Source organism: Onychomys torridus, chromosome 10 (assembly GCF_903995425.1).
Source record: "Onychomys torridus chromosome 10, mOncTor1.1, whole genome shotgun sequence".
NCBI classification, from domain to species: Eukaryota; Metazoa; Chordata; class Mammalia; order Rodentia; family Cricetidae; genus Onychomys; species Onychomys torridus.
The window spans coordinates 82,079,088-82,098,646 of NC_050452.1; the positions used below are offsets into that span (position 1 = coordinate 82,079,088).

Genomic DNA, 19,559 nt, shown 5'->3' on the forward strand with positions numbered 1-19,559 from the left:
AAAATAATAACATGCCTGAAGAAATTAGGCAAGTGAAAAACTGGGCAATGATTAACTCCAGGAAAATGTTCTTGTACTAGAAAGAAAACATAATAATGACACACTACTGCAGGTCCCCCTTCTGAATGGTAAACAACACAAGGAAAAAACACTGACTTAGTCCAGAAGTGAAGCCCACGCAACTCTGGGGTAAATCTCATCTGCCTTGGAGACATGACACAAAGGTGCACTCATGCATCTTAAACTGACTCTCAGGGGAGAGAGGGGGTCAACGGGCTGTCAATCAACCCACGGCTTAATAGACTATTGGGCTTTTGCTGTTCCTGCTGCTGCTCCTGCTGCTGCTGCTGCTGCTGTTTGATTTGGTTTGTTTCGTTTTGAGACAGTCTCACTGTGTAGCCCTGGCTGGCCTAGAACTCTCTATGGAGACCACGCTGCCCTTGAACTCACAGAGATCCTCTGCCTCTGCCTCCTGAGTACTGGGATTAAAGGCGTGCGCCACCATGCCACCTACTGGGCTTTTTGAGCTATACACACAAATTATGTACCCCTATGGTACACATAATCTATGCCCACATTTGAGTGTTAATTTGGTTACAAAGAACATTTTAGCATAGAAGTAATACTGATGCAGACATTGGGTTGTTCCCTTTTCTCTCTACTAGTATGATGGTTGATTTTTTTAAAATGTGATTCATTTTCTGCATAGACACTATGAGGTAGCTTTCTTCTTAGATTTCTTTTTATTTTATGAGTGTTTGACTTCAGGTGGACACATGCACCACATGCATGCTGGTGCCTGTGGAGCCCTCAGAGGCTGTCAAGAGCCCTGAATCTAGAGCCACAGGCAGTTGTGAACCACCCCATGGATGCTGGGAACAGAACCCAGGTCCTCTGCAAGTGCAGGCCATGCTCTTAACCACTAAGCTGTCTCTCCAGCCCTACAGAAATCACTTTTGATTTAAAAATTCCTATCAAACAAACCTTGCTGATTCAAACACTAGATAAACATTTCTTTTTTAAAAAAAAACAAGTAAGAGACACCGTGTTTGTAGAGAATGGACTAAATGCCCTCCTCCTCACACATTAAGACGTTTAGAAGTCAGGGATAATTTCTACTGGTTATTATTATTAAGGAATGCAATCAAGTAAACACTGTTTTTAAAGACCATGTTAGGTCTAAACAAACATGACTTCCTATTCTCTAACACAAATATAAAGATTATATATTAAAATTCAGGTTCTATAGGGTGGGAGAGATGGCTCAGCGGTTAAGAGCACTGGCTGCTCTTCTAAAGGATCCAGGTTCAATTCCCAGCACTGACATGACAGTTCACAACTGTATGTAACTCCAGCTCCAGGGAATTCAACACCTGTACACAGATAAACACAGACAAAACACCAATGGACATAAAATAAGAATATATCACCTTTTTAAAAAAAAAATTCAGGCTCTCTAACTTAAAAGAAAGGAGAATCGGGAGTTCACCAGCAGCCTGGGCTATATGAAATCCTGTATCAACAAGAGGAAACTAAACAGCAACTGAAGAGACAGCTCAGTGGGGAAAGTGCTGGCCACACAAGTGTGAGGACCTCAGCTAGCTCCCCAGAACACACGGAGAAAAGCAGATTTGGCAGCAGTACCAATAACCGTGCTGGAGAGGCAGAAACAGGCAGACCCTGAGGGCACACTGCCAGCAAGCTCAGCCTACTCAATGAGCTCTTGATCCCACTGAGATAGCCTGTCTCAAAAACAACATATTGCCAGCAGGATGGCTCAGCTGGTAAAGGCACTGGCCACCAAGTCTGACGACCTAAGTTTGATCCCCAGGACCCATGTGGTGGAAGAAAGAACCACTCTCACAAGTGACCCTGTGACCTCCACATGCACACTGTTGTCTGTGTGTACCCTTAACCACAAACCCAAGCGCGCGCGTGCGCACACACACACACACACACACACACACACACACACACAAATAAGAAATATAATAAAAAAAAATCTAAAAATCTCCTACAGGCACTACATACCTGTATACTCATGCTAAGAATACTAGCATGTGCTCCCTAAGTGTGATAAATTTAGTATGTTTACAATACATTTTACAACATTAATTCTTGGTTGGGTTACAAAAGAATTATACAGACAAGAAGTATAACTTTACTTGCCTACATTTTTTATTTTGAACCCAATTCTCACTTTGTTTAATTCTCCATTTGTCGGCTCCGGCCATACTATAAATTATGATTAGGTTTTAAATAAATTTTAACAGCGTCTGTAAGGAAATCATTAAAGCTGAAATTGCAATAAAGCTTCTAGAACAAGGCAGCAGCTGCCCTGGAAGAAACCACAGACCTAGTGCCCTGTGAAAAGGTGTCTCTTTTTAGTACATTACAAGTGAAGACAGACACTTACCTCGGCAATATTCCATTAAAATGAGCACTTCCCACACATTATCACTAATTGAATTGACAGCACAGTCCAAATAACCAACAATGTTTTTGTGGCCAGATAGTTCCTTCTGTGAAGAGAAATAAAATTTTTAAAACTAGAAAATATAAACCTTAAACTTCTATAAGTAAAAGGTGTAAACCGAAAGAGCTAGACTTGATAAATCTCTAAAAGTAAGAATAAAGCATTAGAATACTGAATGTCAGCCAGTGATTTCTATGGTGAATTTGTCATTGGAAAATCCAATGCATATGTGACAGTCATTATCTAAGATAAACAACCAAAATGATCATTTATATACAGGTTCAACCACAGGAAAGCTGGCAACACAGCTCAGCCAGTAAAGATACTTCCTACCAAACCTGAAGACCTGAGTTCAATACCCAGGACCAACCTGGTGGAGGTCGCCCTGACCTCCACTCATGGTGCCCCCAATATACCCACACAAATAAATATAATTTAAAAAATAATAAACAAAAGTGTATAATACAGTCCTCTGAAATTCAAGAATAAGGTATTAGAACTCTAATTATATCTAAAAATAAATAAATAAAGGAATTAAGCTCTAATGTTAATGAACTACTTTCATGTTTTTCCTAAATATATTACAACTTATGTAGACCTCTTCCACAGACCCATGAGCACATGTTCTTTTCACTAAATCTAAAACAAGAACAGGAGGCCAGAAAACATTTGTGGAAAAGAACTCACAGATTAAAGATAACACTAATGATGTGTTCAAAGAAATAACAAAATGGAAACTCTAAAACCTTGTTCTCTTTGTACAAAAGCCACCAGCATACAATGAAGTTACAAACAGGGCTGGAGACAGCTCAGTGGTAAGTGCTGCTTAGCATGTGAGAAGATCCAGGGAGGGGGTGCACAATTACTTTAAATGAATTTACAATGACTGCCATTAGTAATATACCCAGTTTCAACTGTGCAACTGGGCAATGACTGCCATTAGTAATATACCCAGTTTCAACTGTGCAACTGGTCAGAACTACCACCTGCAAAACATGTTAAGTCATACAGTGGAAGATGGGTTGTAAACAAACAAAAACAAGGTTGAAGACCATCACCACTCCACAGGCATACCCTCCCTACAATTGTTCAAAGGCAGAAGGTCCGCCTGCTGCTGCCGCCATTACTTCACGTCTCATAACTATACAAACTCTACCAAGAGGAAGATTATGGCAGAGTAGTACATCATGTAGGCTCGAGTTAGAGGACTTGATAGAGACTTTGCCGTTATCTTCAAGTAATTCTTTTTCAACCTTTGGCTAATATGTTACTTTAACGTGTCTCGAAGCATCTCTAAACCAGCTAAGAATAGAAACAACTGGAATTCCGTAAATCAGATCGCATAAATACATTTATTTTTAAGTGTGGCTATAAAGTGAGAAATGCCCCTCGGCAGGAAGATAGGTGGCACTGGCATTAGGACACACTGCCAGGAAGAACTCACGTGGTTCAGCTGTACAACGGAACCTAGCTATATAACCACGAGAGAAACTGAGGACTCAAGGACAAGAACACACAAATGCACAGCATTCAGCTAGTCACAGAAGCCAAAAAGGCCGAAATTGCCCAAAGAACTATCAGTTTTTCTCCATGAAGAGATAAAACTGTGGTGTTCACAGAATGTCATTTGGTGACAGGAAAGAAGTTATATACTGGTGAACACTACAAGGTCTATGAACCTCAAAGGCATTGGGGGCAGTAAAAAGGAGAACCACCGTACAGCCCCACTTATAGGAAATACTTAATAGAAGTCAACAAACACAGAAAAAGAAGGGTGCTTGCTAGGAGCTAGATGAAGGGGAGATGGAATTAACAGTAAAGTGGGCAGGGGTTTTTAGGAAAAGGTTTTGAAACTACACAGAGGGAGTGATTATACAGTACTACGAATGCGCTAACCAATCAATTAATTTTCTACTACCTGAAGTCACACTAAGAAAAAGTACACACGTGCATGCAGGTACACACAGGTAAAAACTGAGAAGGAAAGGGGAGAGAAGTGAGGGGCAGAAGGCCCAGAACACTAATTACGGAAAGAGGGATGTCACTTCAAAACCATGCTGCACTGTTTACTCGGTCACTGATGCTTCTACTAGTCTAGTAACATAATGTCACTCGACCTAGTATTTAGCAATACTTCCCTTGCTGGAGGACAACAGGCCCCACAATGCAGCTGACAGGAAAAGCAGGTAATAGCAGGACTGCTAAATGAAAAACAAAACTCTGTTTGCGGGTCTAAATATGAGATAAATGCAGAAAGCGTGGACAGCAACCACAGTCCCCACCCTGAGAATGGGAGTCTCTTTCTGCACCAGAAAAGCCGTACCCAGGCACAACTAGGCAAGAAAAGGGGGAAGGCCTCATGCATCTGGAAGAGTGGACTTTGTCCACTGTCAGGTAGATAGACTTGGTGTTTACTGTAATTCTGTAAAGTGCTCCGTCCTCCCCAGACCCCACCTTTACAGTGAACTTGAAAGGAAAGAAGGCACACTGCCTGGGAACTGCACAGAGAAGTCTCAAGTGCAGCCAGAGACCATCACCTACCAATTCCCATCTGACAATTTAACTGAATGAGTTTTCAAGAGTGGATAAACTGATACATAACCTGCCTAAAACTCTGTGAATGCTGTAGTATAAAACAAAAAGGAAAGCAATCAAGTTTCTAAAACAACGTTTTCTCTCACTTACCATAATTGTGATTTCCCTTTTACAAATGTTGAGGTCAGGTGTGTTATTGACATACATTCGCTTCAGTGCACATCGGATCCCACCGTGAGTCCGCACCAGGAAAACAGTGGAGAATCCTCCTACAAGAGGAAGCACCAATTCATTTAAAACCACCAGAAACTACCATCAAAATTATATGCTATTATTTTTACTGGACATGGTGGTACATGCTTTAATCCCAGCACTCTGGAGGCAGAGGCAAGCAGATCTGCCAGTTCAAGGCCAGCCTTGGCTACAGAGTGAGTTCCAGGACAGCCAAGGCTACATAGTAAAAAATAAAAAATAAATAAAATTAAAAGTAATTAAAATTACACTCATACTCACATACGAACACACATGCTCACATATACACTCACATACACACTCACACATACACCATCATTTGTAGCAGAGGGAAATAGTCAAGGACTATATTTAGACAAAAATAAGTACAGTAAGCAGTTTATTGATTAAGAGCCAAGTGCTGGCTTCCTGTGTCAATCAGGAAGAGCACTTTCAGAGCCACACGATTCTCAAATGAATCTGCTTCTATTTTAAAGGATGACATACAAAAACTCACTTTTCCACACAAATACCTGTGATGAAGTATACAAAATGTCCTCATACAACCAGTTTGACAATACTAATTATCACCCACCCATCCTGACAACAACTCATAGCTACTGTTTAACACTCAATATAGCTGAGCTGGGACAGTTAGACCCTCCTCCAATTGCAGGGATGAGCTCACCATATCTAATCCCAATCATGGGATCTCACTTTGCTTATCAGCAACTGACTTTAGGATGGATACTGACCAGCTATCACTTCTGGGTATAAATAAAGTAGTAAAAGGTCTACTGGGGTTGCAGGTATCATTTTCCTGACCAAATAAAAGTGCACGGCAGAGAAGCCCCCACTCTTCTTTCCCACTTCTGTGTAAGATGATGCTTAGGCATGATGTTGAGAGATAACCTGTGGCCATGGTGATCTGAAAGAAAATGGTTTAGAACACTGACAGGTAGGCTACTGAATTAGCCAACCTCCCTCCTGAACTCAAGTAGGATGGTAAGTACCTTTATCTACTCTCTTTACTGCATCTGAGAAAGTACTTCATTTGAAGTACATAAGATAATGCTATTAAAAATCAATTATTTTTGTCAAATCTAACATAAGATTCTCATATTAAATTTTTAAGACTCATTTTTGGTATAGAACATTCTATAGATTATGTTTTTTAAAGGTCTATCAATTTTGTTAATACTATAAAGGCATAGTTGTTGAATTAGTGCTACAGTTGGAAATCCTGACACAAGGGTATTGTGAGACACTCTCGACACTTTCAAACAGCACAGGAGAAGAATTAGCAATAGATACAGATCTGACAGAGGACTGAAGAGTAAGTGTCCACTGACGGACATCAATGTGACAATAAAAGTGACTGCCATCTTCACTAACCCAGTTTCTTCCCATCTTAGGTACAGACTCTTAAGAACAGCCTAGGATTCTCCAGGCTCTTATGTGAAACGATTCCATTGGACACCTAACCGAGGTGTTACCTCCTCACTCCACCTCTCTCTCTCTCTCTCTCTCTCTCTCTCTCTCTCTCTCTCTCTCTCTCTCCATACACACACACACACACACACACACACACACACACACACACACAATCATTAATTAAATGATGATATGCTTTGTTGGAGAATTCTACCTAGGTTTTACAAGCTATTATACAAACACGTGTGTTTTGTTTTTTTTTTTTTAAATGGGTACTCCCATTCACTAGGAGCTAACGCTCCATCGGTAGTAGGAAAAACAGCTCAACACTGCAAGTTGCTCACATACACTGCACTGGAAACAAGACTGAGTTAAAAGGCTGAGAGTTATGAGGCAGAGTCTGACACACTGAGGTGATGAAGGTAATGAATAAGAGGCTTGGAGTTGAGCATGAGATAACAAAGCTGGACAGGTGAGAGGTAGAACAGGGCACTGGGCCACTGACAGCGGGCCAGGTGGCCACCACCAAACCCTGGAGGAACACAGACTAAGACACAAGTGCCTGGGCCGGCTAGTTTATGTCAACTTGGCAGAAGCTATTGTCATCAGAGAGAAGGGAGCCTCCATAAGATCTGGCTGTACACAAGCCTGGAGGGCTTTTTTTTTTTTTTTTTTTGGTTTTTCGAGACAGGGTTTCTCAGTGTAACTTTGACACCTTTCCTGGAACTCACTCTGTAGCCCAGGCTGGCCTCAAACTCACATAGATCTGCCTGGCTCTACCTCCCGAGTGCTGGGATTAAAGGCGTGCACCACCACCACCGCCCGGCTATAAGGCATTTTCTTAATTAGTGATTGATGGGGGGGGGGGGCACTGTGGGGGAGTCTATAGGAGGGCTGATGGTCCTGGGTGCTAAAAGACAGCAGGCTGAATGAGCCATGGGGAGCAAGCCAGTAAGTATCACTCCTCTGTGCCTGCCCTTTTTGAGTTCCTGTCCTGACTTCCTTCAAGGACAGACTATGATGTGAAAATAAACCCTCTTATCCCAAACTTGCCTTTGGTCACGGCGTTTCATCACAGCAATAGTAACCCTGACCATGACAGTGTCCTTTCCTGATTTCTAAAGCAGCTAACTGTAACAGACAGAATTCTTTTTTTTTTTTTTTTTTTAATTTTTCGAGACAGGGTTTCTCTGTGTAGCTTTGCGCCTTTCCTGGAACTCGCTCTGTAGACCAGGCTGGCCTTGAACTCACAGAGATCCACCTGCCTCTGCCTCCCGAGTGCTGGGATTAAAGGCATGTGCCACCACCGCCCGGCTGGAATTCTAAGTAAAGACTCTCCTAACAAGAAGCTTCCACCTAGGAGACCACTTCAGACCACCTCTACACATGGAGCTAAATATGAGGTAACCAAGAGAACTGTAGCTATTTCCCCGCTGCTGTGAGAGAGGCAACTCTCCACCACTGAGGAGCTACATGCCTAGTCATATGAATGTGAGAACAAGAAGCAGTCTAATTCACAACTGTGAAATGCAAGGTTGGAAGTCCTAATGTTACCCAAGTGACTAATAGGAGAAAGCCAGGGTCAGTAACAACAAAGCCTGAGTCAGACAAACAGAGGCAGCTTCAACCACCCCTAACTGGGCAGACAGCACAAAAACAATGCATGATCATCCCCCTGACTGGGCTAAACAAGAGGACATGCAAAGAGCATATGGCCTTCCTTTGGTTCTGCCCATGTTAGCCCAGGGGCCCCCACCTTTGTCCAGTCTTCCTACAAAAACCCTAAATTGGAGTTCAGTAGCTTTTTCCTCTCTCAGAAACTCCATCTCTTGGGAGACTCTCTTTTCCTTAGCTTCTCACTATCCCTTTGTTCTTAAAGCTTGTTTCCACTTTGCATAATCTCATAAGAGTTCGAATTTTTTACTTTCCTTGGCATAAGACAACATAGAGCTGCTATCTCAGGCTGACCTTTGGTGAGCAGCATGGAGCCTGGCGGTGGTAGCACGTTTAATCTCAGCACTCTGGAGGCAGAGCCAGGCGGATCTCTGTGAGTTCGAAGCCAGCCTAGTCTACAGAGTGAGATCCAGGACAGGCACCAAAACAACACAGAGAAACCCTGTCCCGAAAAACCAAAAAGACCCTGGATCAAGCAAAGCTGGGCAAAGGGTCCTGTTATATTGAAAAGCCCAGTATCATAATGTGATAGGGGCATTGCAGAATTTCTCATCAATGTAAGAACAAATATTTTCTCCTGGTTGTCCATACCAGTTGGCCCACTAACTGTGTTTGCAAATCAAAGTCTGTGTACTGTCTCTATGAATATAAAGGAACAGCAAGAGAACAAAGCAGAGTTTGCCTGCACTGAGGAACTAAAGGAGAGCATCACCTTTCCTTCAGAGGCACTGTAATTTTAGATGTTAGGAGTTGTGTTGTTTGCAGAAAGTTTTAAGGGGAATATAAAACATTGTCCCTTAGACACATATCAAAGAAAAAGGAACCTGACAATAACCTTAAGCTGGGTACAGCGGGAAAGCTGAACTGATTTAAACACCTTTAGGATGTTTGCAGATCATGTTTAAAGATTAGAAAGATTTAAACTTGCTTAATTATTGGTTGATGGCAAACATCTTAGAAAACACCATTTCTGGATAAGAAAGATGTGTTTCATTATTTGTTACAAAAATTCTACCCAATTCTAACATGATCTACCTGTAGTGAGCATAAGCCCCACAAGAGTACCCTCATGTCAAACAACTGTTGTATGTTCTGGTGACCACCGGATTGGTTACAAAGTATCAGACCTAAAAGGAGCCATGGAAACCTTGAAATGTGGAAGTCAGTACAAGATATCAGAAACATGCAATACACAATTGTCATACACTTGATAAATACTGATATGTTCACACAATTAAGACTTCCTCATTCACTGCATGATTTATTTTTAATTCTCACCACTTCCTGTCTGTACCACATGCATAGTTGGTGCTATTTATTAAGGGGAGAGAAATATCTTGAATCCTTGTTAAAACTAGCATTTATCAACTTCTTTGACATTCTCTAACTATAAGTAAAAATGTCCCAAAGAAGTCCCCATTTAAAATTACCTACGGATGTATAACGGAAATATGACAAAATGCAGTTAGTCACATCTAGATGGTAGGCATGAAGCTACTCCCTGCACTGTTTTTCCACCTTTCTGTATGCTTGGAAGTTCCTACTGCTGAGCTACATCACCCCAGCCCTCGTATTTTGAGACAGTATTTCATTATGGCCACCACCTCCTAAGTGCTGGAATTACCAGTACAAAGAACTCCATCCGATTCTGACAACTCTAAGGCCCCAGTCTTAGTCCACCCTTTCCTATTTATATTGGGAATCAGTGGCATGGTATATTCTTCCCCAATTGTTTCCTCTCTTGCCACCCAATCTTACCACCACTACTGAGAATTACTATTTCCTAAGAAAGACACTACTGCTAATTATACACTTGAGACTTTCCCAAAGGAACTGTAAGTCTCTTGCGACAGAAAACGTTTGTGGTAGCCTAGAAACCTTCAGCTTCAGCATCCCAACACAGCAAACACTGCATGTTTATCACACCCTTGGCCATAGGTGGTGATTCCTATGAACCGTATTCTTAGGGAGGAGAAAGAGGGAAGGGAGGGTAATATCATGTGGTCTTTTTCCTCCCTGTACATTTTACCAGTAAAATAAAGGGAAAGATTGAATTACCAGCAACTCCTAACTCCAACCATTGCCAAACAAAACAATGTGACTTTGATGCTATCTTCAAGATAAGTGGGAAAGACATTCACGGTTATCTCTGCAATTTGAGGCTGGAAAAGTTCTTCCCCGCCCCCCATTGACGGACCACTCATCTCCAACCACTCATCTCTGGAACAACAGAGCCTAGGTTAAGTCAGCATATCCAAAGCCTTCTCTGAAAATGAGGCTCTTCCTGACCAGGAAGGATTATTAACTTACATTCTTGCCAAAGTCACTGTTATCAGTAAGTGCAATGAATCAGAATTGAGAGAAAAGACACATATTTTATTTCATTCCTGTATTTAACTTATTTCCACTGTATAGATGAGAAACAGACCAAACACTGTGGAAGGAGCAGACAGCCAGTCAAACAAGACAGAGCCAGGCCTTGTAGTTCCCCCTAAAAACCTCAAGTTCTAATGATTTTTACAGCCTACAACTACCCCTGTAGGTAAATGCCCAACAAAAAGAAAATGTATAATTACAAATAGAATGATCTAGAAATAACAGAATTGAAGAACAAAAGACAAATGAAATCAAGAAAGAACTTTTTTTTCCTTAAAAAAAATTTTACTTAATAAGCACAGTTCCTTATATATAAAAGACAACGCATGTTTAAATTGGATTATGTAAAGCCTTTAAAAAAGAAAAAAGTGATAGTAGCCAGGTACGCCTATAATCCCAACAACTTGAGAAATCAAGCAGGAGGGCCAGGGGTTTGAGTCATCCTTGCTACAGAATTAGGTCAAGGTCAGCGGGACCACAAGAAACCCTATCTCAAAACACACACAAAATGTCCCTGGGTAACAAGGTACTCTGTACAATGAGTATACACAATGAACAACTTCAAATTTAAAAAAATGTAAGAAAGTTTCCAACTGTAATAATTCAAATTTTATAAATAAACAGGGACCCCTGTTTCCATCATATTTCCCACTTCCACTCCCTAAATCCTTACTGCACTGGCCCACTTACTCCCATGCTGTGGGTGCTACAGGTTATGAGTCCGCAAGCCTCACTAACAAAAGTAACACAAACTCACCCACCACAGTATTTTCTTGTGGTTTTGAGATTTGAGATTTTTTATTTATTTGAGATCTCTCTTCTCTAATGGATTCTATACTTATAAAACCAAGGACTGTGTATACCTCATTTACTAAAATACTATCGATGCCAATCATCTTACCCAACATTCAAATTATCTGTGGAGTGAATAACAATATTAATCAATTGATTTTGCTGGGAAGTAGTTCTATTTAACCTCTGAGTCCTCATTCTTGATGTTGACTATATTCTAATGGAGTACATAAACTATAAAAACAGAATACAAGTTCATTACCATAAACCATTTTTAACTATAAAATAATAAGCTGTACTAACAGCCTTCTGATTCCTCCCTTGGAAAACTACTTTCACTTTGAGAATTATCAGTACCATTTCAAATGCAGAAAATAGTTTCCTTTCATCCTGAAGCAAAATGCCCTCTACAGTCAAATTAAGTAAGTCAGCATACTTGGTGGGAATTTTTCAGCACTAGGGCCCTTAAAACACTTTCACATAATTATCACATTTAATTCTTAAATCCTATTTTTAGTATTAACTTCACTGCTCTGCTTTTTGAAATAAAAATAGAAACAATCCTATTCCAATCAATATAAAATTATGAATAGATAATAAGAATAAGCTCAGTCTATAGAGTGGCTGCAGTCTGCAATGTTTATTACATATTTCAAAATATAATGTTAGAATATAGGACACTTCAAATGTCCTCAACACACACAAAAATGACAAATAAGTTGATGAACGTAGAAGTCCACACTATATGCATGTTTCAAAATATCACCTGAACCAAATAAATATATCACTGTAACGTGAATCCTAATTGATCTTAATAATAAAAACCCAGAGTCAGATATGGAAATAAATGCCGAAAGATCAGAGACACAAAGGAGCAAGCGACAGCCACCTCTCACCTCTCCCACTCCTCAGCCTGAAAGAGGTGAGCTCCTGTCTATGCCTGCCTTCTAGTCCTCTCTCCGCCCAGCCACATCACTTCCTGTCTTCACCTCCCTAGTGTTGGGATTAAAGGAGTGAGCCTCCACCACCTGGATATGTTCCTCTTTTAGACTGGATCAATCTCCTGTAGCCCAGGGTGGCCTTAACTCCTGTTCTTCCTGCTCCCTCCTCCCAAGTGCTGTGATTAAAGATGTATGCCACCACTGCCTGGACTCTATGATTAACTAGTAGCTAACTCTGCCCTGTGATCTCCAGGCAAGCTTTATTTTTTAGAGAACAAACAAAATATCACCACACATCACAAATAAAATTTTTAAAAAGCTAAGCCAGGCACACACCAGTAATCCCAGCAATGAGGAGGTGCAGCCAGCCTGAACTACAAAATGGGATGCGGTCTCAAAATACAAGGGATTGTAGGGATGCAGCTCAATGGCAGACTAGGTTAAGGCCATGGGCTCAAACCCCAGTATGATAGATAGATAGATAGATAGATAGATAGATAGATAGATAGATAGATAGACAGACAGACAGACAACAAACAAACTCTTAAAGAGAATTCATAAAGTAAGGACTGGAAACTTCAGCAGGTGCTTCAAGACCATGACCATCAACACAACTAGACTTCAAATACCAACCTCCATCAAAGCATATAATTTAGACCAGCTGCGCTGGTGTAAAAATAAGAAATAGCATGAGGCCAAGGGAGAAGCAAGTAAGTAAAAGGAGAAAGGGTATGTACCTTAGTTTCAAGGGATGCATTCTTATGCTCTCAACAACTGGCGTCCTCATCCAATTGATTCCATTTGCTCTCAAAATCGGAGTGCTTGTCCAATTTTGACTCATTGTTTGAGTGCCCTGTAATTTCCATGTTTATGATTCCTTTACAGTTGTGGGCATTATTTGTATACTTTAAGTCTTTTAGACCTTTATGCTGTACCTTTAGAATACAGCTTGAGTTCATTTTCCTAAAGATCCTCCCTGCCCTGGTCAAAACCACTGTCTTCATTATCAATGTGACATCACAGTCTCCAGGTGGTTTTCCTACTTCTGATCTTTCTTATGTTCGTTTCATTTTCCACACATTGGCCATATTAAAATCTGGGCACAATCAGGTCACCTCTGTGCCCATAACCCTCCTGTGGCTTCCTGTTTCATTGGCATCCGAAAAACATGGAAAAGGATGTTAGCTTCTCCGTGACAGGAGACAGAGTACCTGCCTTTGCTCTCTGATCACCCCAATGTTAAGGCCTTTATACTTTGCTCTGCCTGGAATGCACTTGCTGAGATTCTAAAGGCCTCTTCTCTCCCTTTCTTCCCATCTTTACTGTCACCTCCGACCTTCCCCAGGCACCTAGGTTTAATTTTCTAAGTCTCCACAACAGATTCTCCAACACAAACTTCCAGGGTACCACCAATCCCTGCTTTAATTTTTTTTTCCTTCTGGGAACTTACCTTCTATGAAGTATTTATTGTACTTGTCTTGTTTCAACCATTATACACAACATAAGGCTCCGGGGTAAGTCAGTGATCTGCTTGTGGTTCACGTTTGTTCCACCTGTGTATCACTGTCTTGGCAGAGTTATGAGCATTCACTATGTACATGTTGAATGACTAACTTAACGGATGTTTTGTTCTGAAACAGTGTAGAGAGTCTAGGAGTCTAGAAACAAAGATGATCTGCCACCACACCAGAAGCTGTGATTTACAGTGCACAAAGCTGGTGAAATGGGAAGTACTCACTGGCAGTGGTGACACAGAGTGAACATGGTTAGTATTTTCTATTTTACACACTCATACGCACAAGTGCTGTTTTCTGCACACTGCCTGAGCTCCTTCTCCATCACCATCCTGCTCACCCACTGTCCACACTTCCACCTCACAGCCCCTGCTCACCCACTGTCCACACTTCCACCTCACAGCCCCTGCTCACCCACTGTCCACACTTCCACCTCACAGCCCCTGTCCACACTTCCACCCCACGGCCCCTGCTCACCTGCTCTCTTCCACCCTAGTGATTTGTTCATAGGATATGGTACTACACACATGTACACATAGTACAAACAGCATTCGGGAGGCAGAGGCAGGAGGACCACTCTCAATTCAAGGCCAGCTAGCAAGTGCCAGGCCAGCGAAGGCTACATAGTTGAGACCGTTTCAAAAAGCAAAAGCAAAAAATATTAAAAATAAATAAATAAAAATAAAAACCCATATAAGGCAATAAGTTTACTGTCTTACTTACAGAATAAAGAAAAATGAAAAGAAATAAAATCCTGGACAATATCACTAAGCTGTGAGAGGAGCATTATGTTCCCTCGGGAGTCCACAGCAGTGATGAATTAGGAATACACTAAGAACTTCGCATTTGTCTGAAGTCTTGCACAGTAGTCTCCATTAACTGAGCAGTAGTGAGGCAAGAAAGGATTGATTTCAGAGCAATAAAGGACAAGAAACCCAAACAAAGCAAGGAAAGGCTAACACCAGCCAGTGAGCGCTGTTTGGGAAGACTGACGAGGACCGAGGGCAGAATCCAGAGACAAACTGGAAAGTTACTTCAATATTAGGAGAAAGGACCCAAAAGAATATGCAACGACCCTGAGGAAGAGGAGTCAGCAGGACTGACACTGTCTTTCATAAAGGAACGCTTACTCTGTCACCTGTGACATTCACAGGAACGCACACATACCGTCTCCAGCGCGAGAGTGTAAAGGGAACTCACAGAAAACAGATGCAAGAGGACACTCCAGTTTCTTATCAGATGACTAAAAATGGGCCACCCTTCAACCAAGAGGGCAGTGAAATGTGAACATCAAGTCTTTCGACACTTAAAAAGATTTCAATAGTTTGGTATTATACTTGTAACACAGGCAAGAAAGCAGGACTATACAGCCACAAATTCTCAGGGCTTACGTTTGTGAGTTGATCATATGGAGAATTAGTGGAGAAACAGACAGGTAAAATGTCAGTACAAGGTAAAGAATGATCAGTTAGTTAGCATTCCAAAATGTACACATCCATCTTAAGAGTATTTTGGATCTCTTAAGGGAGAAAAAAATGAAATTCCTTGTAGAAAAAAAAGTTCTGAAATTATATACTAAAGTTTTGTAATGTATTCATCCTCTAAAGCCTCCCATGAAATAAAATATAATGTAGCATTTATAACCTTTAAGTATTTGTTGTACAAGAATAATGTCATTCATTCTTAAGTTCATTACTATAATTGTTGAGCTTGACATTTTTTATTTTAAATATTTAATTTATTCTTAAAAAGTTCTATTTTTGCTAGGCAGAACAGCTATTTCAAAGTTTTCCCTCTTGCTTTATTTTCTGTAGGACTGGGAATTGAAGTGACGGCTTCACAGGTGCTGATAAAGCAAGCGGTGTGCCAGTGAGCTAAATACCCAACCCTGCTTCACAGTGTACGCTACACTGGGTAGTTTAAGCCATTCCAACTTAAAAGCATTAACGTGAAGTCATCCCAGAGCAAAACTCATTCAGAATACCTGGAAACTGAGCTAATCTGACACTAAATAACTTCCACACACAACTACATTCTTGAGGTAGAATCAAACAGACTGACAGACTAAGAAGGTTAGCAGACAGAAAGCTCTGGAATGTGTGCTGGCTATACATGAAGAGGTCAGGGTGTATGGTAATTTCACATCCAATAAAGATAAACGTTTTATGTTGGAGAAGACACAAAGTACAGTGAACAGGATATGTTAACTCCATTTTTAACACTCTCCTGGCCCCAACATGCCAATGCTTATTCTGGCACTTTAACAAACTCCAGTGTGCCAAGTAAATACAGTGCCTTCTGTAATTACTTCGGAACAGGATACCAAGGAAAATCTCAACTTGAGCCAAAGCATCAGCAGAGAGCCTCTATCTGTTGTACTACACAGCCTGATACCAAAACCTTGGCTCAGAAAACAAACATATTTACCCATTCTGTGCTAGCCCAAAGAAAAGCAGGTTCTACAGTGTTTCAAATGTGGTTATCTTGGCGTTACTAAACACAAACAAGACTTTCAAAAAGAAGGAGCAGTCTGCACAATTCTTCCCTTACGAAGAAACCTCATCTACTTGCTGACTTACTGGATGGCGGGCACAGTGGGACACACTGGCTACCAACTTCCTGAGCTTGCTATTCCACAGACTCAGTGTTCTCTACCCACTGGTTAGGAATCCAGCCTACTCTATCCCTGCTTTCCAACATGGACAATGCCAACGATAAATGAAGCCTGTCTGACCTGGGTTAACAGGCAGTCTGTCAACAACCACTAAGCCATTTGGGAACCCGGCTAAAAAAAAAAAACAACAGTCTTCTGGTACCCACTTGGATAGCACATCCGTGGTTCACCAGTGTGATCAAAGCTCTTCAGCCAGGTAGAGCTAGTCAACTCTTCTGATAGGCACATTAAGCTTAACTAAGCACTGCCTTGCAAACAATTTACGCACTGTTGACAGAAAAGCCAATCACTGTGGTTGGAGAGATGGCTCAGGTGGCTTCCCACACTTCAAAGGGACAAGAGTTTGTTCTCAGCACCTACGTGGGGCCACAACACCCTATAACTACAGCCCCAGGGAATCCAATGCTCTCTTCTGGCCTCCACACACAGATGATGACCATGAGGATGAGGACGAGGATGATAAATATTTTTAAATTGTTTAAAATACTAAATATATTTTTGAAGACAATCAAACTGAGATAACACTTGTATATTAAACACATACACACTCAACATCAAATCTCTACCAGTCAACATCAATCGCTACCAATAAAAGTAGCTAGACACTGGAGGGGGGTGGGGCACAACACAAGATGACAAAAGAAACATTCTTCATGTAACCATGATGACTATAAATGTCTACAGACACTATGCAAATAAGCTGCTACTAAAACATTTGAACAGCATTTTAAATAATGTTATATGAATCAGAGTACAATATAAGAGCCAACTGACAAGAAAAAAAGAGAGCAGGAATTTTAAGGAAAGTGAGTAGGGATGTATGGGAGGGTTTGAAGGGAGGAAAGAGAAGGAAGAAATGCTGTGATTAAAGACAATCTCAAAAAAAAAAGAGTTCACTATACTTAATCTTTCTAGACAATTAAATTCATTTATATATACATTTATTTGAATATGTAACCAACCTCTTTTTCAAAATTCCAGTTCCACCTATTTATCCCCTTCTTTAAACTGTCTATTCAACTACTTTCAAAGGTTACCCAACATGTTCAAGGCACTGAGATCCATCTCCGGCACAGAAAAAAGGAAGATGGGTTAGGATTCTGAGAGGTACACAGTAAGTATATCTGCTGAATTAACACAATATTAAAACTCCTAAAAACTCACTGCTATAACCACAGATCAGTGCACTGCTCATTCTCATCAAAGAAGCTCCTTCTTGGAGTGAACGGCAATTAGCAGAGACCCACAACAGGTCAACATGCAGAGAGTGAGTGACTGCAGAGCGCTCAGGCCAAATGGGAGTCTGTCACATCTCCAGGCTAGGGCTGTGGGAGAGGGTGGAAGACTGTAAGAGTCAGTGGTGGGTGACTGAGTAGACACTGTTCTCCAGACACAACAGGGCAGTGTGAGCTCACAGCAGTTGTGGCAGCATGAACAAGACTGCCCAAGCTCAAGCCAAAGTTACAGTATAGAGAGGGAAGTCAAGCGGGAGGTCCCACCCGCACCCGAGGAGCTCCGACCATCTGACAGCCGCTGGGAGAGGCAGGCAATAGCTGTATGAGCCCCGGTAGGTTGACCATCCTCCCAAGCAGGCATGACACCCAAGAGTAGTTAAGCAACATAAATTGGACTTAATGGGGGAGCGGGGGGAGAGGTAACAATGAATGGGAAAGTTTCTAGATAATTAGAAGTTTCTATCAAATGTTCCAACATAAAACAACAATATTATCACTGACACTTTTTTACCTGTGTGAGCATAGGCTATAGAAACATTTAAATTTTCAGACAGGTCTAGAGTATAGCTGGGAAGTACAATCTTTACCTATCATGCATATGCTGGATTTGATTCCCAGCACCTCTAAAATAAAATAAAATTTAAAAATTGAAATTTTGGGCAGAACCATGTGACACAGAGAATACTTCAAAGCACTGAGTACTCACGTGTAAATTCTCACTCAGCTTAGACACAGGGATTTTTATGATGTGTGGCTGGTTTACAGAATATGTTTCACCTAAAAGACCGATTAATCACAAACACTCCTGGGTAATGATGACAGTGAAATTGTGTGAAGATCTCTGAGTAAGAGACACTGTTACTAAAACATCTGAAGTGGCAGGTTGAGACTACCTGCTAACAGTCACCCCTGGGAAGAAACATGGTCAGTTTTTCTAAAAGTAGATTATTTCCAAGATAAAACAATTTATTTTATGCTATAGAAAGCAATCAAGAGCAGGGCAGTGGTAATACACGCCTTTAATCCCAGCACTCGGGAAGGCAGATCTCTGAGTTTGAAGCCAGCCTGGGCTACAGAGTGAGTTCCAGGACAGGCACCAAAGCTACTCAGAAAAACCCTGTCTTGAAAAACCAAAAAGAAAAAAAGAAAGTAATCAAGAAAGGAAATAAAGCAAGTCATTTTCAGCACTGGTGAAGTTTTCTATGGTTAACAATATTTATAAAATTATTCCATTAACCTTCGAGGTGGCACATGTTCTTAATCCATCACTCAGAGAGGAGGAGGAAGAAGAGGATATCTAGGAGTTTGAGGCCAGCATGGTCTACCTGGCAAGTTCTAGACCGGTTGGGATTACTAGTGAGACTATATCTCAAAAAGAAAAAGAAAGAAAGGAAAGTTTCCTTAGGAGTTGACTAAGAGTTCACGTCCTAACTTGTCCTTATCTGCTTTTCCCCATCTCTCCTCTAGGGACAGCCCCATGCAGCCTAGCCGGCTTTCCACTTCTATGTAGCTGCAGCTGGCCTTGCACCCCTGCTCCTCCTGCCTCACCCAACAAGCCTGGCATCACAGGCTTTCACCACAGCAACCACCATCTGCTCTCATACTGACTTAATTCCAGGAAAATACACTAACTGTGCCTTGTTCACTCTTTTGTACTTCTTTTCGGATGTATAAAAA

The 19,559-nt window shown here is 41.2% G+C and overlaps 1 protein-coding gene across 2 annotated transcripts in view; it reads right to left on the reverse strand.

Moving 5' to 3' along the window:
• Bmp2k (BMP2 inducible kinase) overlaps window positions 1-19,559 on the reverse strand; it is a 101,986-nt gene that overhangs the window by 65,541 nt on the left and 16,886 nt on the right. For both annotated transcript variants that reach the window (XM_036200754.1, XM_036200753.1), the window contains exons 2-3: window positions 5,162-5,280; window positions 2,417-2,522 (exon numbers count right to left, since the gene is read on the reverse strand). In XM_036200754.1, coding sequence (XP_036056647.1) covers window positions 2,417-2,522; window positions 5,162-5,280 — 225 coding nt within the window. The remainder of the gene's footprint in view (window positions 1-2,416; window positions 2,523-5,161; window positions 5,281-19,559) is intronic.